The sequence below is a fragment of the Ranitomeya variabilis genome, chromosome 2, assembly GCF_051348905.1.
Source record: "Ranitomeya variabilis isolate aRanVar5 chromosome 2, aRanVar5.hap1, whole genome shotgun sequence".
NCBI lineage: Eukaryota > Metazoa > Chordata > Amphibia > Anura > Dendrobatidae > Ranitomeya > Ranitomeya variabilis.
The window spans coordinates 485,725,702-485,750,782 of NC_135233.1; the positions used below are offsets into that span (position 1 = coordinate 485,725,702).

The following is a 25,081-nucleotide window of genomic DNA, read 5'->3' on the forward strand; positions in this document are numbered from 1 at the left end:
TCCACCTCCTCCCGGTCTACGTGGACTTGTAGCGGCTCCCCAATCTCCTGTATAACCCCTCTTCCATATCGGGGGTTAAAGGAGACCACTACACCCCAGTGAGATGATGGGATCTCTGCAACACTGGTCAGATCAATCTGAACTGCGGGCTGGGGCCGGCTTCGCCACGCCGTCATCAGGTGCCGCAGGTTTTCGACCTCCGGCAAGATCCTCATGCCCTGTGCTTGCAGCGTACCTTCAGCCGCGGCCGGGTTGGGAGGAGTCGGGGACACTGGAGACAGACGGATCTCCGTGGGCTGGCCCAGCCTAGCGATCACGCGGGCATTGGCCTCCAAGCGGGCAGCGATCCGCCGGGCCTCGGCCGCGGCCATGCACTCCTCTGACGGCGGCCGGGGAGGTCGGCCCATCGTTGGCTCTGCGAGGGTAAGCTCCCGCAGTGACGGCGTACCCTGGGCCACATCGGGCTGTTCAGCCTCTCTCCGAGTCCGATCATTCCCATGCGGTGCTTCCGGCGTCGCCATCTTTATCTCCTCTCCAGTGTCTTCTTCCCACGGTCTCTTTCGTGGGCGGCCCCTTCTCCATGGTCTCCACCCTCCAAACAGGATCAGGAGGCGGACCTCGGCTGTTGACGGACACGTCCGCAGGACACAGAAATATTTAGACTGGGCGGCCATTGTCGTTCGCGCTCTCCAGCTTGCCTACGCCTACTCCACGCCCCTCCTTTTCTCCTGCGCTCTCCTTAGCGCTGCAATGGCGGCGGATTTTTGGCGGTAAATGGCGCAGCACACAGTCTCTCAATAAAGTACAGTAAATCACAGTTCCAAGGCACACATGACCTGATTCTTCAGGCTTAAGTAGATCCTGTTCGTGACGCCAAGTTTGTAGCGCCCCCCACCGCCGCAGGGCCGAGGGGTACCCGGTACCGGGCCTCTGAGTCTCTGCTCTGGGGTTGTCACGGCGGCTAGGCCCCGGTCCGTGACCCTGCCGTGGGGCGCTCAGTGAATAATAGATATGGATGATGGTGGTGACGCTGTAGCGGTGCAGTGCAGTAAATAACGAGGACACCAGGTTGCAGTCTCTTTACCTCTTTACTGAAGATCTCTGAGTCCTCAGTCCGGAACACGGTTCACCAGGCTGCGCAAGTCCGGCCGGTCCAATGGCACCTCCAGAGTTCTCTTCACAGGTGGAAATCGGTGCCTTCCTACTAGCGCTATGTGTTGTGGTCCTTCCCTGCTGTGCTTACGGAAATTCCCCCACAACTGTTGTGTCTGTTTCTTAAGTTCCCTCACAACTCGATTAGATGATGTTCTGCTAATCCCCCGTCCCTCCCTGATGTTCTGGTTGGGACGGCACCCGTTTGACGGGTAGGCTCGGAGCTCTTCCGGGACCCTAGAGTCGCCCCTCTCCACAAGTTGCCCCCCCAAGACTGCATAGGTAATATAAGTTAGACAGCCCGCCTTAGACTGACTGTCCTGCCGCTGTTTGGAGTATTGCTTGAAGCTGAATGTTATGATACTCCCTCGGCGTTCCGGCCACCGGTAGTGCGCCTCAGTAGGATGTTGCTTCGGTCTTACAGCACGACTCCTACTGGTATTTCTCCTTTGCGTGATCTCGTTTCTCACTCAGCACAATCTATCTCTCTTCTTGTCCTTCCTTGGGCACCGCCGCTACCCGGAGCAGGCACGGTCCCGTTACGTTCGTTCAAGTTGCCAAGCCTCTGTCAGGATCCCACCCCTGACAGAGACCCTACTGTATCTTCCCCCACAACACCCTCTGCCACAAGGTGTTGCCTGGTTCCAACCCAGTCAGCTTTCTGATCTAACTTCCTGCCTGACCCCCAGTTTACCCACTATGGTGGGGAGTGGCCTAATGAATAGAACCCTTAGCTCCCCCGGAGGCCCGGCTGTGAAATGTATTGGTGTCTGGGATACCTGATCAGATGAACTCCTTCAGTGCCATCAGACGCACCATAGCTCCCCATAGTGGCGGAGCCACAGTACTGCAACGACCAGGACTCTGGGGCGCTGCACCAACATTCAGTGGCCGCTGGACACATCTCAGCATTCCTAGTCATTGTTTTCATTAGCTGGCACAACATCACGCGTGCCATCCCAGCTAATCAAAAGAAGTGCCAAGAATGCTGGGACATAAGCGGAGATTGGCAAAGCTCCTATCCAGCCGTCACAGAATACTGACATGGCCGATGTATCAGAGTCCTGAAAATTGATTCTCCCCTCTCTAATAAGCACGACTGTATTGGTTTAATAAAATACATACATCTTAATATTTTGTGTATAAGGGCTCGTGCACAAGACCGATGTTCTCGGATAAGTGATATCCATGGTTTTCACGGATAGCACTCGTATTTATGATATTCTATTTCTTCTTCAGAGGCAATGCAAATTTATGGGTCCGTGAAAAAAATCTGATCACACAGATGCCTTGATTTTTTTTTTCCCCCTCACCACTTTTAAGTAAAGCTGATGCCACTCTGAACAAACTCTGACTAGAATAATTGGACCATTTTTCTTGGATGTGGAGAAGACTGTCATGTGACAGTACCCTAAGGCCACGTTCAGTATTTGGTCAGTACTTGTAAGCCTAAATCTGTGGTGGAGCAATCAGAGGAAAAGTATAATAGAAACATCACCACTTCTGTAGTTATCACCCACTCCTGGTTTTGGCTTACAAATACTGTATGTGTGAACATGGCCCAATAGTGTCACTACACAAACATGCATCTATGTTGTTTCTGTTTTCCACTCACACGTCGATTTTTATTTATTTATTTTTTTACTTGCTGAACGATGGAGAAAAGTCCTATTCTGAATCGATTTTGCAAAACAAACCTCACCCATGGGAAAAGATCATTAAAAAAAACGGATAGAGCATTGATGGCATCCTAGCTGCAGCAGTTTACTTTCCGTGTTTCAATGATTGGATGCCAAACTTGATGATTTGCAAACTTGTAGCACACTGGTGGTAAAAATGGATACATTGATGAAACACTGATGACAATCTGATCCAGCACACTGAAGGAAAAATGATAATTACTTACCTGTAATTTGATTATCCTGAAACCCATGGCAGCACCTATTACTGGACAGGAAGCCAAGAGCTCAAAATAAAAAAGGCAACTCCCACTTCCTCCTTCAATGTGGTTTTCAGGACGTTAAGTAGGAGTCAACCAAATTATATTCATTCTTGTTAATTAATTATACATTAACTCCAGCTCATTCTCAATTGTGAGAAGAGAAGATTGAGAACCATGATCAACCATAAGCCAGAAGGAGGGAATATTAGGGTGGTGTCTTGGGTTTCAGGAAAATCAAATTGCCGGTAAGGAATTATCATTTTTTCCCCCACACCCATGACAGTACCTGAGAGATGATACTAAAGGAATCCTCTGATAGAGAGGGAGCACCCTTGTAGGATCTTACACCGTAAGAAATCCCTGGAATATCATAGTTCAATGGATAGTGCTTCAGAAAGGAAGATTGTGAAAGTCTTAGCTAGTCATGACCTTGATTGAATGATATCAATGCACCAACAAAAAAAGCGCCAACAAGGGTATAAATGCAATTAACTTTACTTATATGTATGGTTGGTTATCTTCCTCGGATTCTATTTAGATATTCTGTACTCAAAAACCCTTACAAACAAGTGAAGTATATAGAAGCTGGTAATAAGATTTAGCATGTTAACGGAAGCAGAAGTTTAAGTGACTCAAGGACCCTGGTAGCCTTGACAAGGACTTGACTAGGGTTTCTACCCCAATATTGTTGACCTTTTCCATTGAAGGCCCCATCAAAGCCAGATGTTGACCACACGACCCTTCTAGTGTCCATGATCATCTGATGACTCAATATCTACCCAACACTATGTGATTAAGTGTAGGTTGGCATTCTGGGATGTACAAAGCGGTTCCAGAAACCAGCAGGAATATTTAGTACTTTATTATAATCTGACTTTAACAATCTTATTTTTATTTATTTATCCCCTTGTGCCCTCTGGGGTGTAACATTACGTTCTCCTAAGAAATGTATTTAAGTCAAAACGGACACTTATATAGTTTGAGATTACTATCTTGGGGAATTTCTGGTTACTGCATCACAGCCACGTGCAAAAAGTTAATACGACTAGAACAGGCAAGAGACAGACAAAGAAAATCCTAGACATACGGTGACAGATTATTCCACAACTATGCTGCATCCCAAACCTTCAGGCAGGCCCAACACCAGATATGAAGTGGCATGGCACATAAGATCATGACTGGCCCCACATAATACAAGAGACTCTGCCCGAGTCAGAAGGCCCAACACACAAGACCTGAGGCCAGACACGGGTCTAAAAGCTCAACCCACAAGATCTGAGGGCAGACATGAGTCAGCAGGCCCCACACGCAGGATATGCGGCCAAACATTCGACAGCAGGCTCAACACACTAGCCACAAAGTCAGATCTGAGGCAGCAGGTTCAATACACAAGCCATGAAGCCAGCCAGGCTATAGGCTACACACACAGGTTGGACCAACTGGGCTACAAGCCATACACCCAGGCCAAGACATATGAGAATCACTAGGCCCCATGGCTAATGAAATGCAAGACCCTAGGCCAGACACCAAACATAGGTAGGTCCTAAAGCATTAAATGCAGATCCTCCCAGACTGATGTTAGCATTTCCATGCCCAACTGGGCCCCTCTACTTAATGCTATTTTTTTTTTTTTTACTAAGGTTGCTATAGAACACGCTATGGTGTTCCATAATTCATGGCTGCTCCAGCCGTGTGATCAAGGCTCCTACATCCAAAGGACAGGAAACCACATTGAAGGAGGAAGTGGGAGTTGCCTTTTTATTTTGTGCACTTGGGGAAGATCCTACTCTCTCAGGTGCTGTCACAAGCAAGGCGAAAACAAACTTTTTTTTTTTTTTTTTTTACAGACAAAAAAAAACCTTACATGTGAATTCTGCCTTTAGGCGTCATTCAGATGGACATGTGTTCTATCCATGTTTTTCACAGATTGAACATGTAGCCATTGTAATCTACAGGGCTGTTCAAATGTTCGTGTTTTTTTTTTTGGGGGGGGGGGTTACACACCATGTGTCAACAGAAAATTGTTCAGTTTTTGATCCAAGTGATAGATCAAAATTACCTATATAATTCTGTGGATCCGAGAAAATCACTGACATCCGTGTGTAATCCATGCACTGTTGGTTTTTAACTTCGATAGGAGAAGCTCTGGATTTTTTTTTCCATTTTCCTTACGAGAAAATCAGTGAGGAAAAACTGAAACACGGACTAAACTCTGATGAAAATAGGATCCAAAACACTGAAGAAAATGAGATGTTATTTTGAGTACCAGCAAACGTACTGACAACTGAATGAGGTCTAAGGCCGGGGTCACACTTGAGAGTTCAATGCGAGAAGCTCGTGCATCAATACCGACACTGCAGCCAGCACTTGGGACTGGCTGCATGTATTACTATTATGCTGAATGCTCTGGTTCCGAGTGCCAGCGTCAGTGGCGGGTATTGATGCGTGAGTTTCTTATATTGAACTCGCAAGTGTGACCCCGGCCTTAGGCAAGGTTCAGACAGCTGTGTTTTTGGTCAAAGTCCATTCCGTGTGCTAAACTTGATTCTTTATTGTAGCAAATACAAAATTTTGGGAGCTTTGGCTCACAAAACTGCAGCAATTTTAAAAAACAACAAAAAAAAAAACATTGGATTTACGCGCAGTCACATTTCTATAGATACTTTATAAGTCTAGAGTGCATTATGAAACACTACACATTAAGCCGTGTTTTTGGAGGGCAGGTCAGAAGAACATCTTTGGGTGTTTTTTTCTTTTTTAAAAATGTAAAATGCTAGGCGTTTTCTTTCTGGGATTAATCTCATTAAGCTTCTCTAAAAGACTTGAAAAATGACCAAAAAAAAAAAGCATATTTATATGAAAAGAAGGGTAGTTAAATGTTTGAAAGAAAATTTAAAAGGTATGGGAGAAGTTTACTATTGCATCTACATTCGTTTTTTTGTTGTTTGTTTGTTTTTTGCTTTTTTTTTTAAAGTTCCAAAATTTGGTGTATGGCTTATTTTCACAAACATTTTGAAATGTTTTACTCTTTTTCCCTTACTTTTCTAAAAATTGGGTGGGACTTAGGGGCATGAATAGCCACAGCACAACCATTTTACCATCGTTTCCACAAAAAAAAAAAACAGTCTGAGGCCGGCGCCACACTCAGCGTATGTAAATACGGTCCGTTTTTTACGGCCGTAATACGCAGAAATGTTCCCAAAATAGTGATCCGTATGTCATCCGTAGGCAGGGTGTGTCAGAGTATTTTGCGCATGGCATCCTCCGTATGTAATCCGTATGGCATCCGTACTGCGATATTTTCTCGCAGGCTTGCAAAACCGACATCTAATGGATTTATGTGCTCAAAAGTTCGTTAAAACATATTTACAGTATATATATAGTGAAAAAATTGGAACAGCATCAAATTACTACCTTAGGCCGGTTTCACATGTCAGTGGCTCCGGTATGTGAGGTGACAGTTTCCTCACGTACCGGAGCCACTGACACACGTAGACCCATAAAAATCAATGCATCTGTGCATTAAAGTCAATGGGTCCGTGTAAAACACGGACCGCACACGGACGGTCTCCGTGTGCAGTCCCTGTGGCGTGCAGGAGACAGCGCTACAGTAAGCGCTGTCCCCCCCACATGGTGCTGAAGCCGCCATTCATATCTTCTGTGCAGCAGCGTTTGCTGCATAGAAGATATGAATAATAGTGTTTAAAAGAAAGATCTATCTGTCCGCCGCCCCCCCACCCCCTGTGCGCCCCCCCCGCTGTTCTGAAAATACTCACCCGACTGCCTCGCAGTGTCCTGTGCTGGCCGCCCCTTCTACTGTATGCGGTCACGTTGGGGCCGCCGATTAGAGTCATGAATATGTGGCTCCACCTCCCATAGGGGTGGAGCCGCCTATTCATGACTGTAAATGAGCGGCCCCACGTGACCGCATACAGTAGAAGGGTCGGCCAGCACAGGAAGCAGCGACAGCCAACGAGGGAAGCGGGTGAGTATTTTCAGAACAGCGGGGGGGCGCACAGGGGGTGGGAGGGCGGAGGACAGATAGATCTTTCTTTTAAACACTATTATTCATATCTTATATGCAGCAAACTCTGCTGCACAAAAGATATGAATCGCGGCTTCAGCACGATGCAGTGTACCACACGCGTGGGTACCACATGCTCCGTGTGGTACCCACTCGGCACACGTGTGCCGCACGTATGGCCTACGTGAGCTCATGGGCACACGGACACGGATAACTCCGGTACCGGAATTATCTGGACGTGTGGGACAGCCCTAACAAGGCATGCAGAGCTCTTCCGACCAGCAATCCAATGGTCAAAAAGTAATAAACTCAAAAAAAAGGAAAAGCAGCACAAAATAATTTGCCAAGCTTTGACAAAGGATAACACATCCGAAACGTTGCCACGCCGTTCAGGCATTAAAGTCCACATTTTTTCAATTATTTTGTGCTGCTTTTCCTTTTTATATATATATATATATATATATATATATATATATATATATATATTCTGTATTTATATTTAATTCAGCGCGAGATATGTGAAAAGCCGGTAATTCAATTGCCGGCTTTTCATTTCTCCTTCCCAAACCCGACATGATATGAGACATGGTTTACATACAGTAAACCATCTCATATCCCTTTTTTTTTGCATATTCCACACTACTGTTAGTAGTGTGTATGTGCAAAATGTGGGCACTCTAGCTTGTAAAATAAAGGGTTAAATGGCGGAAACAATTGGCGTGGGCTCCCGCGCAATTTTCTCCGCCAGAGTGGTAAAGCCAGTGACTGAGGGCAGATATTAATAGCCTAGAGAGGGTCCATGGTTATTGGCCCCCCCTGGCTACAAACATCTGTCCCCAGCCACCCCAGAAAAGGCACATCTGGAAGATGCGCCTATTCTGGCACCTGGCCTCTCTTCCCACTCCCGTGTAGAGGTGGGATATGGGGTAATGAAGGGTTAATGTCACCTTGCTATTGTAAGGTGACATTAAGCCAGATTAATAATGGAGAGGTGTCAATTATGACACCTATCCATTATTAATCCAATTGTATGAAATGGTTAATAAAACACACACACACATGATTACAAAGTATTTTAATGAAATAAAGACACATGCTGTTGTAATATTTTATTAGACTCTTAATCCACCTGAAGACCATCGTCCTGAAACAAAGTTAAAAAAACCAAACAACAATATTCCATACCTTCCGTCGTTATGTCCCACGATGTAAATCCATCTGAAGGGGTTAAATCATTTTACAGCCAGGAGCTGTGCTAATGCACTCGCTCCTGCCTGTAAAACCCCGGGTACTGAATGGAAAGCTGGGTGATCTGTAGTTACCTTGAGTTGTGGTGAGACGCCCTCTGCTGGATGTCCTCATATGAACTCGAGCGTGGGAACTTTTCCAAGGCTCCAGTTCATGAGGACATCCAGCAGAGGGCGCATCACCGCAACTCAAGGTAACTACAGATCACCCAGCTTTCCATTCAGTACCCGGGGTTTTACAGTCACGAGCGAGTGCATTAGCACAGCTCCTGGCTGTAAAATGATTTAACCCCTTCAGATGGATTTACATCGTGGGATGTGACTGATCATCGGAAGGTATGAGATATTGTTGATTTGTTATTTTTACTTTGTTACAGAACGAGGGTCTTCAGCTGGATTAAGAGAATAATAAAATATTACAACAACTTGTGTCTTTATTTCATTTAATAATGTGTGTGTGTTTTATTAACCATTTCGTACTATTGGATTAATAATGGATAGGTGTCATAATTGACGCCTCTCCATTATTAATCTGGCTTAATGTCACCTTACAATAGCAAGGTGACATTAACCCTTCATTACCCCATATCCCACCGCTACAGGGGAGTGGGAAGAGAGTGGCCAAGTGCCAGAATAGGCGCATCTTCCAGATGTGCCTTTTCTGGGGTGGCTGGGGGCAGATGTTTGTAGCCAGGGGGGCCAATAACCATGGACCCTCTCCTGGCTATTAATATCTGCCCTCAGTCACTGGCTTTACCACTCTGGCGGAGAAAATTGCGCGGGAGCCCACGCCAATTTTTCCCGCGATTTAACCCTTTATTTTACAAGCTACAGCGCCCAAATTTTGCACATACACACTACTAACATTAGTAGTGTGGAATATGCAAAAAAAAAGGGGATAAGGCTAAGTTCACACTAGCGTTGTGCGCCGCTGCGTCGGCGACGCAACGCACAACGCACGCCAAAACGCGGCAAAACGCACGCAAAAACGCTGCGTTTTGCGACGCATGCGTCGTTTTTTTGCCGAAAATCGGACGCAAGAAAAATGCAACTTGCTGCGTTTTTTTGGTCCGACGCTTGCGGCAAAAAAGACGCATGTGTGGCACAACGCAACAAAAAAAAACGCATGCGTCCCCCATGTTAAGTATAGGGGGCGCATGACGCATGCGTCGCCGACGCAAACCCGACGCACATTAGCTTAACGCTAATGTGAACGTAGCCTAAGAGATGGTTTACTGTATGTAAACCATGTCTCATATCATGTCGGGTTTGTGAAGGAGAGAGGAAAAGCCGGCAATTGAATTACCGGCTTTTCACTAACACCGCTGCGTATTTCTCGCAAGTCACACTGCTGGTCCGTGTGGAATCCGTATTTTTCTCGCCCCCATAGACTTTCATTGGCGACTTTTTTGCGCAATACGGTGACAAACGCAGCATGCTGCGATTTTGTACGGCCGTACAAGACCGTATATTAAGGATGCGTAATACACGTCAGATAGGAGCTGGGCCATAGAGATTCATTGGGCCGTGTGTAATGCGTATTTTACAGACGTAGTTTATGCGCTCATACGTCCGTAAAACTCGCTAGTGTGACGCCGGCCTTAGGGCTCATTCAGATGTCCGTGATGATCGGTCCGATGTCAGATCGCAATGCACAGACTTGCCGAATACTCTAGCCAGTGAATTGTTCACTACTGTATATTTTTTCCAATTTTTTTTTTCCCTTTTTTTTTTTTTTTAGTTAAAAAAAAATAAAAATATTCAGGTTGTTTAGTCTAAGTTCCCGCAGTGAGTATTGGTGTGTATGATGTTGCAGTTTTTGTGCAGCATGTCAGCATTAGTTTGCTAATTTTGATTGAGGTTTTTTATTGTGCTTTTGTGGGCGTTTTTATCAGAGTTTTGATGCTTCATTTTTTGTCTCTTTTTGGTGTGTCATGCTTTACATAAAGATGTTTGTTTTTCTATAATTCCCGGTATTTGGTTTTGACAACATTTCATTGATACAGTCGTGTGCAGCTTAAATACATATTTGAACCGTTTCTGCAGTGGAAATACACTAAGGTCTTTTTACCTGATGATTTTCCATATCTAATACATGTCAATGTGGATCAAATAAAGCCTATACTCACCTCCTGAGCCAACGCCATTCTAGCGTTATCGGCACTCACGGTCCCGGGTCTACCGTGCGACACGTGGTGCCCAGCACACAATCATCGCCAACGTCACTGATTCTGCCTTTGTATGGATTGAACATGAACAGGAAGTCCAGGCCACAGCTGATCTCTGACCTCCCCTCCATATTCAATTCCTACGAAGGCGGGGACAATGACACCGGTGCTGATTGGGTGCCAGGCACCACGTGTCATGAAATCGCACTAGACCACGAGTGCCAACACCGGCACGGGAGGTGAGTATAAGCTTTTTTTATTTGATCGAGGACAAAACATTTAGATCAAGAACGGGTTGTCCTAGTAGTGGAAAGCCCCTTTAATGCATGACACACCAACAAGAGCCAAAAACTGCAGCATCAAAAACACATGTAAAAATGCAAGTAACGCAATTTACAAAATAGATGCAGAAATGGTGCAACATCAAAAACTCACAAATGTAAAGGTCCCAATTCATTATTGTATTCGCGCTTTTGCCGTTTTACTTTGGATTTCCATTTGCTTCTTATTCTTCTTTAATTTCCATTTTTGTTTACAGCCTATTTTACGTGTTTGGTTGTTTTGGGTTTTTTTAGATTTGCCATGGTCAGATGTTTTCGGCTGATTCTTAAATTGTGACTTTTCAAAAGGTCACATTTTTTTTTTGCCCAAAAACACTCCAGTCCCCCTCTGCAGCGATGTTATGAATCCCTTAAATTTTTGCACAGTTTTTGCATCGATTTAGCAGAAAAGTTTATAAACAAAAATAAAGCGCATTTTTTATTTTGCGCATCCCCTGCACCCTTTTGAAGAATTTGGCTCAAAAAATGCTGATTAATTTTACAAGACAAAAAAGGAAATGGACTTGGGGAAAAAAAACCTGCAAATGTTGAATTGGGCCTGATGTTTTAGTTTCTGCTTTTTTTTTATGTATACTTGGGGGTCAGTGACTTTTTTTTGGAAAAAATAAAACCCAGCATTCTTTAGATTTAAAAAAAAAAAATACTGTGCAGAAAATAATTGTAAAAAAAACCCAACAAAGCTGTAAGAGCCCTTAAAAAGTGTACATTTAACCCATTACTGTATACGTTGCTGTACTTAAAGAAAATATATACTGTCGAGAAGAGTGTGGTCTTTACCATAGACCATACATGTGATTTGGACAGGGCCCCATTGGCTTTTCTGCCAAGATAAGGTGTCCAGGAGTTGCTATAGTGTTTTTCAGCAAGGGGTTGGGAAAGGGAGGAAGATTCCTTTCGGACACTGAGAGGGGGATGTTGCATTCCTGTATGGAGTGCAGTGAGTGAGGTGTGAGGCAGCCAGAGCGCAAGGACAGAGCATGTACAGCCTTATGTATGTGCTTCTTGGAGACATCTTAGGGCTTCCAAGGTGCATGGCCAGGTGTGAGTGATCTGCAGAACATACACAGGTGTGAAGGAGACAGAGGCTGCGAATAATCTAGGGACAAAAGGATATTGTAGGAGAACAGGGACAGAGTGACAGCAGGATAAGTATTAGGTCACAGGGCGGAGTAGAGAGAAGCAGGGACAGGTAGGAGTGCTGAGGTAATGGCAGGGTGGGGCATGGAAGTAGAGACAGGCTGAGAACGTGGAGAGGAGGCCACTGAGAAGCAGGAACGGTTTGTGCCATAGACCGTGGAAAGCTTAGACAGGATTGGAATCAGTGTAGGAGGGGGTCCGCTTCGACAGGTGGAGGAGAGTGCCACCCATAGTATACAGGTGGGGCGCCTACGGTGAGCCGGACGCGGAGTATAGCCAGGTTCGAAGTGTGGGAGATTGCACTTCCACCCACAAAGATTGAAAATGCAGGATGGTCACTTCCTTATGTCGGCCCTGCAGCCAAACAACGATATCACCTCATTGGCGTTGCCGACGGACTCCCAACTGGACCGGAGACTGCGTGACGAGAGCCTGGAGCTACGCAATGCTCGAGTTCAGGAACAAGTCCGGGTGCGGATGATGCAAAAGGGACAGAGCTCATCAAGGAGCAACGCCAGTTATGGAGGTAAGGGCACTTCTACATGTTCTAAAACCAAAACCAAATTATCCCGATTATCCATCTCTCATTGGTTGGAAGTGAACGTTGAGCTCTTACTGGCATGAATAAGGCTAGGCTGACCGCCTGAGGCTATCCTACACATGACAACCTCCAGTTAGTTACCACACGTCAATATACTAAAACGCAAACCTCAACACCTGGTCAATCAGGTGCCCAAGGCGAGTTTATTTTTCCATTTTTGTCAGTTGCAATGCTTCTATATTCCTCTTCCATTCGTGGGTCAGCATCCCTAGAAAAGCCGAGTGACACCCAATATTTAATACCCAACTTTAATAAGGCTCTGAATGTCAAATCTACCCCATCATGCGGCATTAGAGAATCTGTGGATGTATTAATGCATTGCCAAATTTCCCATTTGGGAACCCGGAAAAGTTGGGTTGCAACCCTCGCAGGATCTAGAATGATGACCGTATTGGTTGTCACCCAACTTTCCCAAAAGCAGATTAGTAGCTGGGAATCTCAACGTGCAATTTTCAAAAAGTTTGGTAACTTATTAGTGATACATCTCAGAACTTTTCCATAAACAAATGTAACAAACTATTAGAATGTTGAACAACGTAACAAAGGATACGGATACAAGAACAGATACATATTAGATTTATTTTTATGCTCGTTATTGAGTTTTGTAGGATGAGTGGCCCTCTGTCGGTGAGGAACTTTCGGGTGTTCTGTATAATGCCGTCCCATTACTCACAGGGCAGTGTGTGTTTGTACACAGTGCACATCAATCAATTACTTCATCCCTTAATTATGGATTCCTCTCCTACAACTTCCTGAGGATCCTAATAAAAATAAGACGACGTGATATTATTATTATTATTTTTTTTTAAAGATTTGTCGCATTACTCAGCCCTGATCCTTTGTGCTTGTTGGGAGGTTTTATGGCATTCATCTCTCCGCTTCTGTGTCTGCCCTGGCCTTGTTAAAGGCACCTGGCATGGTGATAAAGTGCCCCAGTGCATTACTAATTTTATCTGATGGAGTTTACTACTGAGAATTTACTAATAGATCAGTCACTGAAATATTTGATTACTGCTAATCTGAATATATGTCACTGGTAGAGATGAGCAATTCCGTTTGCACTGGCCTGATCCTCCGTAGGTACCAGTGCACCCGAGGTCCTGGGCACCTCTGCCATTTACTAGGCCTTTGGACCATCATAAAGCGAAAAATGGCTGCCACCGATGATCGGATGGTGGAACAGGACAGGGAAAATCTGATCACTCATGTTTAGTCACTATCCAGCATTGTGTCATTTTTGTTTTAATGGTTTTTATTAAAATATATATACTTTTTTTTTTTTTTTTTTTGTGGGTGCCAAATGCTGGCACTTCTTAAAGGTGAGCGTAAAAACTAAACAGAAGTTGCAGTAGAGGGGGCAGAGATAAGTCGCACACGGCACCACCGCCTAAAGGGTCCTAAAGGCTGGTCTGACAAAGAAGGAGATGATATATATATATATATATATATATATATATATATATATATATATATATATATATATATATATATATATATATATATATATATATATATATATATATATATTTTTTTTTTTATATATATATTCATTTATTTACACACACTTTGTTTTCAGGATTCCCCCATAAATTGTGCCTGCAATCTTTTTTTATAATTATATACTAGAATTTTTCTAATCCTGCATGAACCCGTTAATAAAATCTTGATAAACAATGGTTGTCATGTTAAAGGCCCCGTCTCACATAGCGAGATCGCTAGCGAGATCGCTGCTGAGTCACTAGTTTTGTGACGCAACAGCGACCTCCATAGCGATCTCGCTATGTGTGACACGTACCAGCGATCAGGCCCCTGCTGCGAGATCGCTGGTCGTGTCGGAATGGCCTGGACCTTTTTTTGGTCGTTGAGGCCCCGCTGACATCGCTGAATCGGTGTGTGTGACACCGATCCAGCGATGTCTTCACTGGTAACCAGGGTAAACATCGGGTTACTAAGCGCAGGGCCGCGCTTAGTAACCCGATGTTTACCCTGGTTACAAAAAAAAAACAAACAGTACATACTCGCCTTTCGGTGTCCCTTGCCGTCTGCTTCCTGCTCTCACTGACTGCCGGCCGTACAGTGAGAAGTGAGAGCACAGCAGTGACGTCACCGCTGCGCTCTGCTCTCACTGTACGGCCGGATCTCAGTCAGAGCAGGAAGCAGACGGCAAGGGACACCGAAAGGCGAGTATGTAGTGTTTGTTTTTTTTGGTAACCAGGGTAAACATCGGGTTACTAAGCGCGGCCCTGCGCTTAGTAACCCGATGTTTACCCTGGTTACCCGGGTGCTGCAGGGGGACTTCGGCATCGTTGAAGACAGTTTCAACGATGCCGAAGTCGTTCCCCTGATCGTTGGTCGCTGGGGAGAGCGGTCTGTGTGACAGCTCCCCAGCGACCACACAGCGACTTACCAACGATCACGGCCAGGTCATATCGCTGGTCGTGATCGTTGGTAAATCGCTTTTAGTGAGACGGGGCCTTTAGAGCGTGCACAGATGCCAGCCGGCTGCGCTCAGTATGACGCAATGTGTGCAGTCCACAGTTCAGAGTCTCAAGTTCCCTGTAAAGTTGTATCTAGTCATTGAAAGCATAGGGCTGTTGTTTTCATATGTTAAGATTTTCCCCTCTCCCCAAAAGCATATATTACTTATCCACTGCGTGCTGATGGTATTACCCCAGGAAACCCACCGATCAACAGAACAGAGATGACCCTGTCCCCACTTGTCCTCAGCTGCAGGATCGTGGCTAGGAGGAGACTGAATGGAGCAGTGGTCATGTACAATCTGATTATGAGAATCTATAATAATAATTATAGATAATAATCTATTATTGAGAATCATAGCACAGGTGCGGAGAAGATGGAGAACAAGACTTCTCCATTCTGTGACTCTGTGGAAATCAGACTGCACTCAGATGTCATCCAATTGCAGTCTGATTTTTTTTCCATGCGCCCATAGACACGAATGGGTGAGTGGCATCCCATTTGCACTGCATTTATGCTGCAATTTTTTTTTTCTCATGCCGAATCTGTATAAGAAAAAAAAATGCTGATCAGCACTGCCCCATAGTATAACATTGATCCGTGTGCTGTCTGATTAAAACATCGCACAGCACTCGTCCGATGTATACGAGCCCCATCGGTGATAAATGCTTCAAGTTATAATATCCCTATAACATGCCGATTGTCTGTCTGTAAATCTAGGTGTGTGACTTGTAGTACTGCAAGTCCCAAATAGCCAATAACCTGCAAGGTATCAACTCCACTCTCCTGGATCTGCAATTTAGTTTTGAAGCAGTCTTTTCATACTACATTTCATATTGAGGAAAGAGTCATTTTAGCATGAAGGCTACACCTGAGTCTTTTTTGCTGATTTATTTAATTTTTTTTGTCTCTCCAAAAAACTCAGCAAAAAGACTTGTTGTGAACACACCTTTTGGACTAAGTTCACATGTTGAATATTTGGTCTGTTTTTTACCTCAGTATTTGTAAGCCAAAACCAGGAGTGGAACAATCGAAGGAAAAGTATAACGGAAACACCTCACCACTTCTGTATTTATCACCCACTCCTGGTTTTGGCTTACAAATTGTGAGGTAAAAAACTCGCCAAATACTGAACGTGTGCACGTGGCCTTATACAACAGTATGTCCTCCGTTCTAAACAGCACATTTTTGCATTTCCTTCTGACTCCCCCTTTTTCTTTTTTTTTATTCAAATGTGCATGACACTTTGGTGAATTACAACCCTCATCATCCAGTATCAGAGTTCATGTTGGTTTATAGTGGAGTATATTTGGATGAATCATCCGCCAGTCTCTGACTACTGTGTGACATTGGGTGGAGTGGAGGACACAATTGGCAAGCTAGTTCCTGCTTCCCCTGTGCATGGAGAAGCTCTGGCCCATTACTCATGGACACGGCAGCGTAGTACACATTCCTGCAGTTTTATAGCTAGTGACTTGTGGCCCTCGGGCTGGGACGGGTGTGTGCTCCCTCCCTGTTCTGTTGTCGCTTGAGTGTTATAAGGAGGTGCATGTAAGGGTGCAGATATAAAGGCGTGTACATGCTTTTCGCCTTGGTGTTGAATTTCGGATGCTATGTGTATAGACCTGTAGTAGTCATTATGAGTAGGACGAGGCAATACAAGGCGGATATAGCCACGTCTGTGCGGTGTGACCCTACTACGCCTATGTGAGATTAACGAGGTGGAACTTCTTTAGGTTTATGGTGATCAGTATTTAATTTATTATCTGACCTACTTAAGATATCCTTTATCTGAGTAGGCCTTGTTTCCACCTTCTTAGGTTCTGCCATGGTGCCACCTATCCTATAAAGATGTGAAAATGGAGCCCATAGTATTATGGGATCATTTTACATTCATCTGGCACATCAGTTGTAAGGGCCGGGTCAGAAAACGTGTTGCGTATTTCGATACGGCTCAGCATGTGTTGCGACTGTAAGAGACATGCAGCCACGAGGACACGAACGTATTATTAAATCACGCCGAAGACATTCTGTAGCACCCAAGCATGCTCGGATAAAGCCTTATCCCATCACTAATGACAACTGATGCTGTTTTGACGTTAGTTGAGGGACAACATCTTGACATGGATGACCCGAACAACTGGAAACCTGGCCTTATGTTTTGAATGTGTAAACCGCAATCATAACAAAAACTCATATTGGGAATGGTAGAGGAAACTTTGGCCCACATTTATTAATGCAGTCTAAAGGTATGGGTTTTCCACAGCAGAAAAATTGGCACCAAATTGTGCTTATTTTGTTGTTGAATTTGATACTACTTATCCCCCCACACTTCACCCTTTGCACTGCAAACCAATCACGAAACGCATTGTCCTAATTAATCATCGTAATAAAGACCTTGAACTTTATCTTCAGTCTCAATAGCGCTTCTTTTGACAGCGATTCTACTTTTTTTTTTCTCACATTTTCATTATGTCAACACCGAACTCTTATTTTAGAACATTTATTTGCACCTGTAAACTATCCCAACTAACTTGTTTGGAGACCGAGCAAACGTATCTCATAAGTAGCTACCCAATAAGTCAATGTTTGACCTTTTTACTGAGTCTTGCAAAATGATCAGGGGAAAAATGGAAATTTTTAAGAAGTCGTATAAATAGGCGAGTCACAGGTCCCTCGTCTAGCAGTCATGTAGTACTGACCGGGCCAATGGACTAGAATTCTGCAAATCGATTCTCACATCTCTAGCCCAATATTGACTCTAAGCCTAGGGTCACACAATCATCTTCTCTCTAGTCGAGAAATATGGTCCGATTATTCTGATCATATTGGTAATCTCATTTTTCTCGCAGGTGGAGAGAAATAAAACATTTCTACACTTTCTTTCTCCAGTCTCAGTTCATGAAAAAATGGACTGTACTCGAGTGACTCAATGTTTTTCACGAACCTAGACTTGCATTGCCAATTTTGATCCTACATTCAGTGTGCATAGAATATACTCGGTGGCACGTGTCCTGTTTACAAAGATTTTAATGCTGCCCTGAGCGTTCAAAATGTTCTTCGAGTGATTTGCTGAAGTGTACACTATTGAATAAGTAGCGAATGAGCATTCTAACGAGCCCTTCTTCCCAATTATTTAACAATCCTTTTTACTATCTGATCACCTAACAAGTCATGAGGACTTGGTGAATAAAATAGGGAGGGTTTTTGGATTTTTTTTTTTTTTTATTTTATTTTTTTTTCCAGTTTGTGTTTTTCTGTCTCCATTTTCAATCTTGTTTGGCAACTTCATCAATCTTTTCCCAGGTATCTCAGCACGCTGTATTGTCTCTACATCAGCATTCCCCATTATTACTGCAGGCTAGTAAGGAAGATTGACAGGAGAGAAAGGCGCCTACTCATGTCCTAACTAGAGTACAGTCTGAGCGTCTAATTCTACTATTTGAGAGTTTATAAAAATAATAAGAATTGATCTCCGAGAAGAAAAAAAGCAATACATTTAAAAATTGATTTTTTTTGATAACTTGAACTGAAACTATTCAATATTCTATAATATATATATATATATATAATCCTAGATGGTGAAAATGCATCCGTGGCCATACAGGCTTTGTAGATATTGTCCCGTAAGAACAATGCTTTTAGGTTTCAAAAGGAAGAAAACCTTCATATATCCAGATCTGGGGGTACATGCCACATGGTTTTTCCCATATGATCCCACAGAAAAATCTGCATGCTGCCATACGATATTGAACAGCAGTAAATTAAAAGCCTCCAACTTCTATATGGGACCCTTCCACTTTCCTACACAAAACGGATATATGAAGGCTGCAGACGAGCATATGAAAAATCGTCTGAGTTTCACCCAGAAAACTTTTTTTTTTTAACATCCATGTGTGATTTGTTTTAATGCATCTAAAAAAAAAAAAAAAAAAAATGCAGTTTCCTAGGGTTATAGCAGAAATGTCTACATAAAAATCGGATGTCACTTGGATGGTCTATGTGGGATCTGTTTTGGTGTGTTTTTTTTTTTTTTTTTTTTTTTTTGCACACCCATAGACTTTAAGGGTATGTGCACACGTAGCTTTGAGCTCTGCAGATTTTTCCGCAGCGGATTTGAGAAATCTGCAGGTAAAAGGTTTTACCTGCGCATTTCACCTGTGGTTTTACACCTGCAGATTCCTATTACGGAGCAGGTGTAAACCGCTGCAGAGTCCTCACAAAGAATTGACATGCTGCGGAATGTAACCCGCAGCGTTCCCGCGTGTTTTTTTTTCCGCAACATGGGCACTGTGGATTGTGTTTTCCATAGGTTTACATTGTACTGTAAACGCATGGAAAACTGCTGCAGATCCACAGCAAAATCCGCAACGTGTGCACATAGCCTAATAGGTGAGTCTCTCTCATCTGATAATAGTGCATGCTGCAATCACCTTCCTGATGGACATACCAAGGGAAAAAAATCATTAATCTGAACAACCCTATTGAATAACATGGAACAGTGTGCTCTCCATCTGCTATTCGATCAAAACTCAGACGGCACACGTCCGATTTATTCTAGCTCATGCAATGTTCGGCCACCCTAGATAGTCTGAGAAAAAAGCCCAAATTTGGAGAGTTTCAGCAGATGCTAGAATGTGTCGATATGCATGAGGTCTACACACTCAGTAACCAGATACTTGAAGGACTTTGCTATTTAGCAGTGTTCTGACACTTTTCCCAGATATCTAGCAGTACATTGAAACTTTATGAAGATGGCTATATTTTTAGCCTGCTGAGTAAAGTCTCTTTATAGACTGCTTCTCATGGGCTAAACAATCTCATACTTGTGCCTAATCCAAAGAGCACACACAGTGCTGAGCCTACAGTTTTTTTTTTTTTCTTTTTTTGTTTTTTTTTTACAGCCTGTGGCTTGATTTTGAACCATGACGACTTGATGGACATGGATCTTCTGCAAGCCTAGATAGGTCCACCAGGGACGTCTCCACTTTTATCTTGATGGCATCGAAGAAGTATAATTTCTCCTTGCAGAGATTGACATGCTAAGCATGCCGAGATGAGCCATCATGACATTGAGTTGCTGATCTTCCTCTTGGACCTGTTCCTTCTGTTCTTCTAACCATAATGTCCTTCTCCAGTGATTGCTCTCTACATATGAAATGTCCAGATTAAGCAAGTCATAGCTTGGGGAGCCTTGCTTTGAGTGACATGTCTGGCTCAATTTGTTCCAAAATTGATTTGTTCTTCTTGCCATCCATGGTATTGATAACAGCCTTCTTCAGCACCACATTCCAAAGGTGTCGAATCTTCTTCTGTCTAGTTTACTGCTTGGTAAATTAATCTTCGTACAGGAGCAAGGCCATCAGGCTGTAGGCCTTATCACTTTCAGTCCTTAGCCTGGTATTGGCTACTAACTGTTGTAAATTTGCATAATTTCTAATTGGACATGGTGAGAATTAGACAATTCTCCAGCAACCAGTACACCATTTCCCTTAAAGGGAACCTGTCACCCCCAAAATCGATGGTGAGGAAAGCTTACCGTCATCAGGGGCTTATCTACAGCATTCTGTAATGTTGTAGATAAGCCGCCGATGTTACCTGAAAGAGGAGAAAAAGATGTTAGATTATACTCACCCAGGGGCGGTCCCGCTCCGATGGGCGTCTCAGGTCCGGTACAGCACCTCCCATCTTCATTCCATGACGTCCTCTTCTGGTCTTCACGCCACAGCTCTGGCGCAGGCGTACTTTGTCTGCCCTGTTGAGGGCAGAGCAAAGTACTGCAGTGCGCAGGCGCCGGGCCTCTCTGACCTTTCCGGCGCCTGCGCACTGCAGTACTTTGCTCTGCCCTCAACAGGGCAGACAAAGTACACCTGCGCCGGAGCCACGGCGTGAAGACCAGAAGAGGACGTCATGGAATGAAGATAGGAGGCGCCGGAGCGGACCTGAGACGTCCATCTGTGCGGGACCGCCCCTGGGTGAGTATAATCTAACGTCTTTTTCTCCTCTTTCAGGTAACATCGGGGGCTTATCTACAGCATTGCAGAATGCTGTAGATAAGCCCCTGATGACGGTGAGCTTACCTCACCATCGATTTTGGGGGTGACAGGTTCCCTTTAATTTCCTTTTTTTAACGTTGGCTTAGAAGAATTTGTTGTAGTTCCAAAATCCATTAATGAGCAGTAATATGTCCGCTTATGAAATGGACTGAAAAATCTCACTCTCTAGTCAGCTCATTGAAGATTATATAATCAGTATTCCAGGATTCGTGGACATAATTGTAGTTAGTTGTAGGGCACCACAATTTATTCCAGGAATGACTTGGCTTTCCATACAGCATGGAATGGTTCAACATTAGCGAAGAGCGAGCTCAGAAAAGGTGTTATCTGAGCATTTTCAGCGTGCTTTAATACTATGATTGCATTGCGTTCGATGCATGTCCTCGGGGTTGTTTAACAGCCGCAAAACATGTAAGGATTTCCTGTTTGTTAGACAATCCCTGCATGGGTTATGGTTGTCGAACAGATGCGAGACATGCAGCCGTGGGGACTCGAACATGTTATTTGAGCACGCCGAAGACACTCGGTTACCACCCGAGCATGATCGCTCATCACTAATGAAAACCTTTCCCAGCTTCACTCGCAGATATTTCTCTTCCTCTTGCATAGTGTAGCAGTTTTATACATTTTTGGCGCTGCCCCTTCCATGTGCTGTTTTTATTCTGAGGACTCTTGTTTCTTTTCTGTAATCTCCTACAATAATTTCTCCACCCTATCTTCAACAAAGGTATATCCAATAAAGTGATATATTTGTTTATGCATCAGCTATGTGTACAATGTGGCCTTATATTTGTAGTTTTATGCTACTGTGGATATAGTATTTTTTATAACGTTTCCTCAATGAATACATTTTCCTCCATGTGGTTCCTGTTAGATATCCTATAGATTGTGTATTTATAAATGTATTTTTTTATGACCTTTTAATTATTGTTTACCTGTCCAATAAACGGGAACATTTGACAAACCCTAATAGTGTTTAAAGCCTGAACTAATGACTAAATTATTTAAAAAAGGAACAAAAAAAAGTAAATGGAAATGTCTGAGGTTTTTTTTTTTTATGCATTCCGAGGTTGAATTTTGGACACAGTTTAATGGTTGGTTGATGAAAAATAGCGCCATCTAAGAGAGTAGCTATGACAGTGCCTGACATTCATAGGCCCCAATGCCCAGCAAGTCTCCCAACTATCTTTATTACTATTGATCTTCTCATGGCCCAAGAGACCATATATGTGTGTGTGTGTGTGTCTGTGTGTGTATAGATACATTATAGTTTATACATGATGCTATTGGTCAAAAAGAATAAACCTGAAACTTCAGCAGTCACAAAAATTTGATCACAGGGTCTCAAAAGCAAAACTCTGTAAGGTTGGGGTCACACTTGCGAGTGCAATGCGAGAAACTCACATGAGTCTGTCGCATCAATACCCGGCACTGCCGCCGGCACTCTTGACCGGAGCATGAGGCTGCACAGAAATGCATGCAGCCGTATACTCCGGTCACAAGTGCCGGCGGTAGTGCCGGGTATTGATGCGAGAGACTCATGCGAGTTTCTCGCATTGCACTCGCAAGTGTGACCCTGGCCTAAGAACCATTTACGCATCTAGATTATACGATTTGATACACTTTATTGATCCTGAGGGAAATAATCGTGAACTAGGGTAGCTAGTTTCCTGATAAATGTTGTAATCTAAACATGCCGCTGATCACCCGGTGAATTAGCAAAACCACGTCCATTTTGTGTTGCACAAAAAGATCCTTCTCGAAAGCATATTGTGCAGTCTAAACGGGACTCAAGCTGCCGAAAGCAATGGTAGCCTATGTGCACTGAGTGATCCATTACAGATTGTACAGTGTGCACTTGAACGGTTGGCAGAGATTTGACACACACCATTGGGGCAACCTGTACAAGAGGAAAGGAGCTGACTACCATCTCTAAAGCAGGCAGCTGTTGGACTCCTTTTTGGACTGCAGGGGACCCATATAGAATTCTTGCGCAGAAGCCCTCTTCTGTTGGTCCTCCCTTGGTGTTTGGCCTGTGTAAACGGGCTATTAAATGACCGCTGACTGGAAAACGAGCAGCAGATCAATGGTGGTTTAAACAGAACTTCACAGTCAAGAAAGGAACTGCAACCTGAAATGAAGTGATCATAGCTCAAAAGCCCTTGTAATCGTATTTTGTCGGCCAGTTTAATAAATGTACAAGCTAAGCTACATTCTGATCATAATTTTGAAGCCATTTGACAAATGTCATCCCTATATATGGAACTGCCAAATATTAGGGTTTGTCTGCTATTAAAAACATGGTACAAAACCCGTAGGGAGGAAATTCTTCATCAGGAATCTCTTTCCCTTTGGCTAAGTTGTCATTAATAGTTATACAAATGTTTAAAAATATGGTGATTCCCGGTATTAAGACCGTTGACGGACACAATGAGGAGGACTTAAAATGCTGCAGGCTCTTAATTCCTTGCTTAAGCAATATTTTCTGCAAAAATCTAGAAAATTACATAGCTGAGTGTAGTTTGCCTACAATTAATCAATGTATCCAGTGCAGTAGGAAGCCTTTACAAGGGATGCTCCATCCTAATTGGCAAGACTGCTTATGATCTAACATTTACCCACAAATAGAAATCATGAATTTCTCACTTCTAGCCAACCTTGTTTGCTAGAGTGCCTTCTTCTCCAAGGCTGCTTTCACACATCAGTTTTTTGGCATCAGTCACAATCCGTCGAATGTTGAAAAAAAAACTGATCTGTCACAGATTGTGAAAAACTGATGCGACGGATCCATTTTTTCGACGGATCCGACTAGCTGATCCAGCTAATTGGATTAAAAAAAAAATTGGAGCATACTCCGTTAAAAAAACTGAATCCGTCGCCGTATTGTGACTGACGGCAAAAAACTGATGTGTGAAAGCAGCCCAACCCCTAGCTGCTGCATGGGAAATTTAGTATCTGATAGTGAGTTATTTAAAGGGAATCTGTCAGTAGGATCAACCCTCCTAAGTCATCTACATGGGCATATAGGTTGTAGGAAGCTGCATAAAATGATATATTTTATATCTGTGATCCAATGTTTTATTCCAGAGAAATATGTTTCCTTAATATGTAAGTAAGCTGTTAAGATCTATGGGCCGGACCTAGATCTCCCTGAGAATATGCCTCCAGAGATTTTTACATGAAAGGGGGTGTTACCAGTGTGAGACATATAGATTAGGAGAGCAGTGGGCACTAAGAAAGTTTCATGCAATCTGCATGTTTGAGATCCCGGCTGTAGACTGTTCAATTATTATTTTATGAAGACTTTAAGTACTGAGTAAAATAAACATGATCGGAGAGCTGGTCTTCCAAATGTTATGATCTCTGGCACCAGCATACCAGAAGCATTGGACACAAGACCAATGCTTCCACTCATCAAGACCGGTGTTGTACTCGCTGGTCTTGATGAGGAGGCATGCTGGAGTCAGACAGGCCTGATTCATGAAGAGCTTAATTAATCAGGAGCGTCTGAGTGGAGTGCAACTGGCCACAAGATCTTAGTCGAGTCAGGGGCTGTGGATTAAGATTTCTGGTGAGAGGGTACACCACTGGTCGTTGTGAATAGTGTGGGCTGTGGAGTCACATTTTGGCAGTGCTGGGAGAAACTGTATTGAAAAGTCCAAAAGATGCAAAATGTTTGCACAAAAATTTTGCCACTTATTAGAGTTTTATGCAAGATTTCTTTCAAAGACACTAGGATGAATCGGGACTGATGTGTATATGCCACTAGTGGAAGGGGCTTCCAATGTCTGTGGCATCTGCATTGGTTATCACCCAGATTTCTCAACGGTTGATGGAAATTTGCTATAATTGGTCTTAAGCGACAATATACTAACCCTTGACTTGATAGCATGCTGTAAGTCCCGATTTAAGACGGCCATATTTCAGTTTATGAA

The 25,081-nt window shown here is 43.6% G+C and overlaps 1 protein-coding gene across 2 annotated transcripts in view; it reads left to right on the forward strand.

Moving 5' to 3' along the window:
* Positions 1-25,081, forward strand: part of PKP3 (plakophilin 3) — a 92,928-nt gene that overhangs the window by 22,705 nt on the left and 45,142 nt on the right. For both annotated transcript variants that reach the window (XM_077287858.1, XM_077287857.1), the window contains exon 2: positions 12,372-12,537. In XM_077287858.1, coding sequence (XP_077143973.1) covers positions 12,372-12,537 — 166 coding nt within the window. The remainder of the gene's footprint in view (positions 1-12,371; positions 12,538-25,081) is intronic.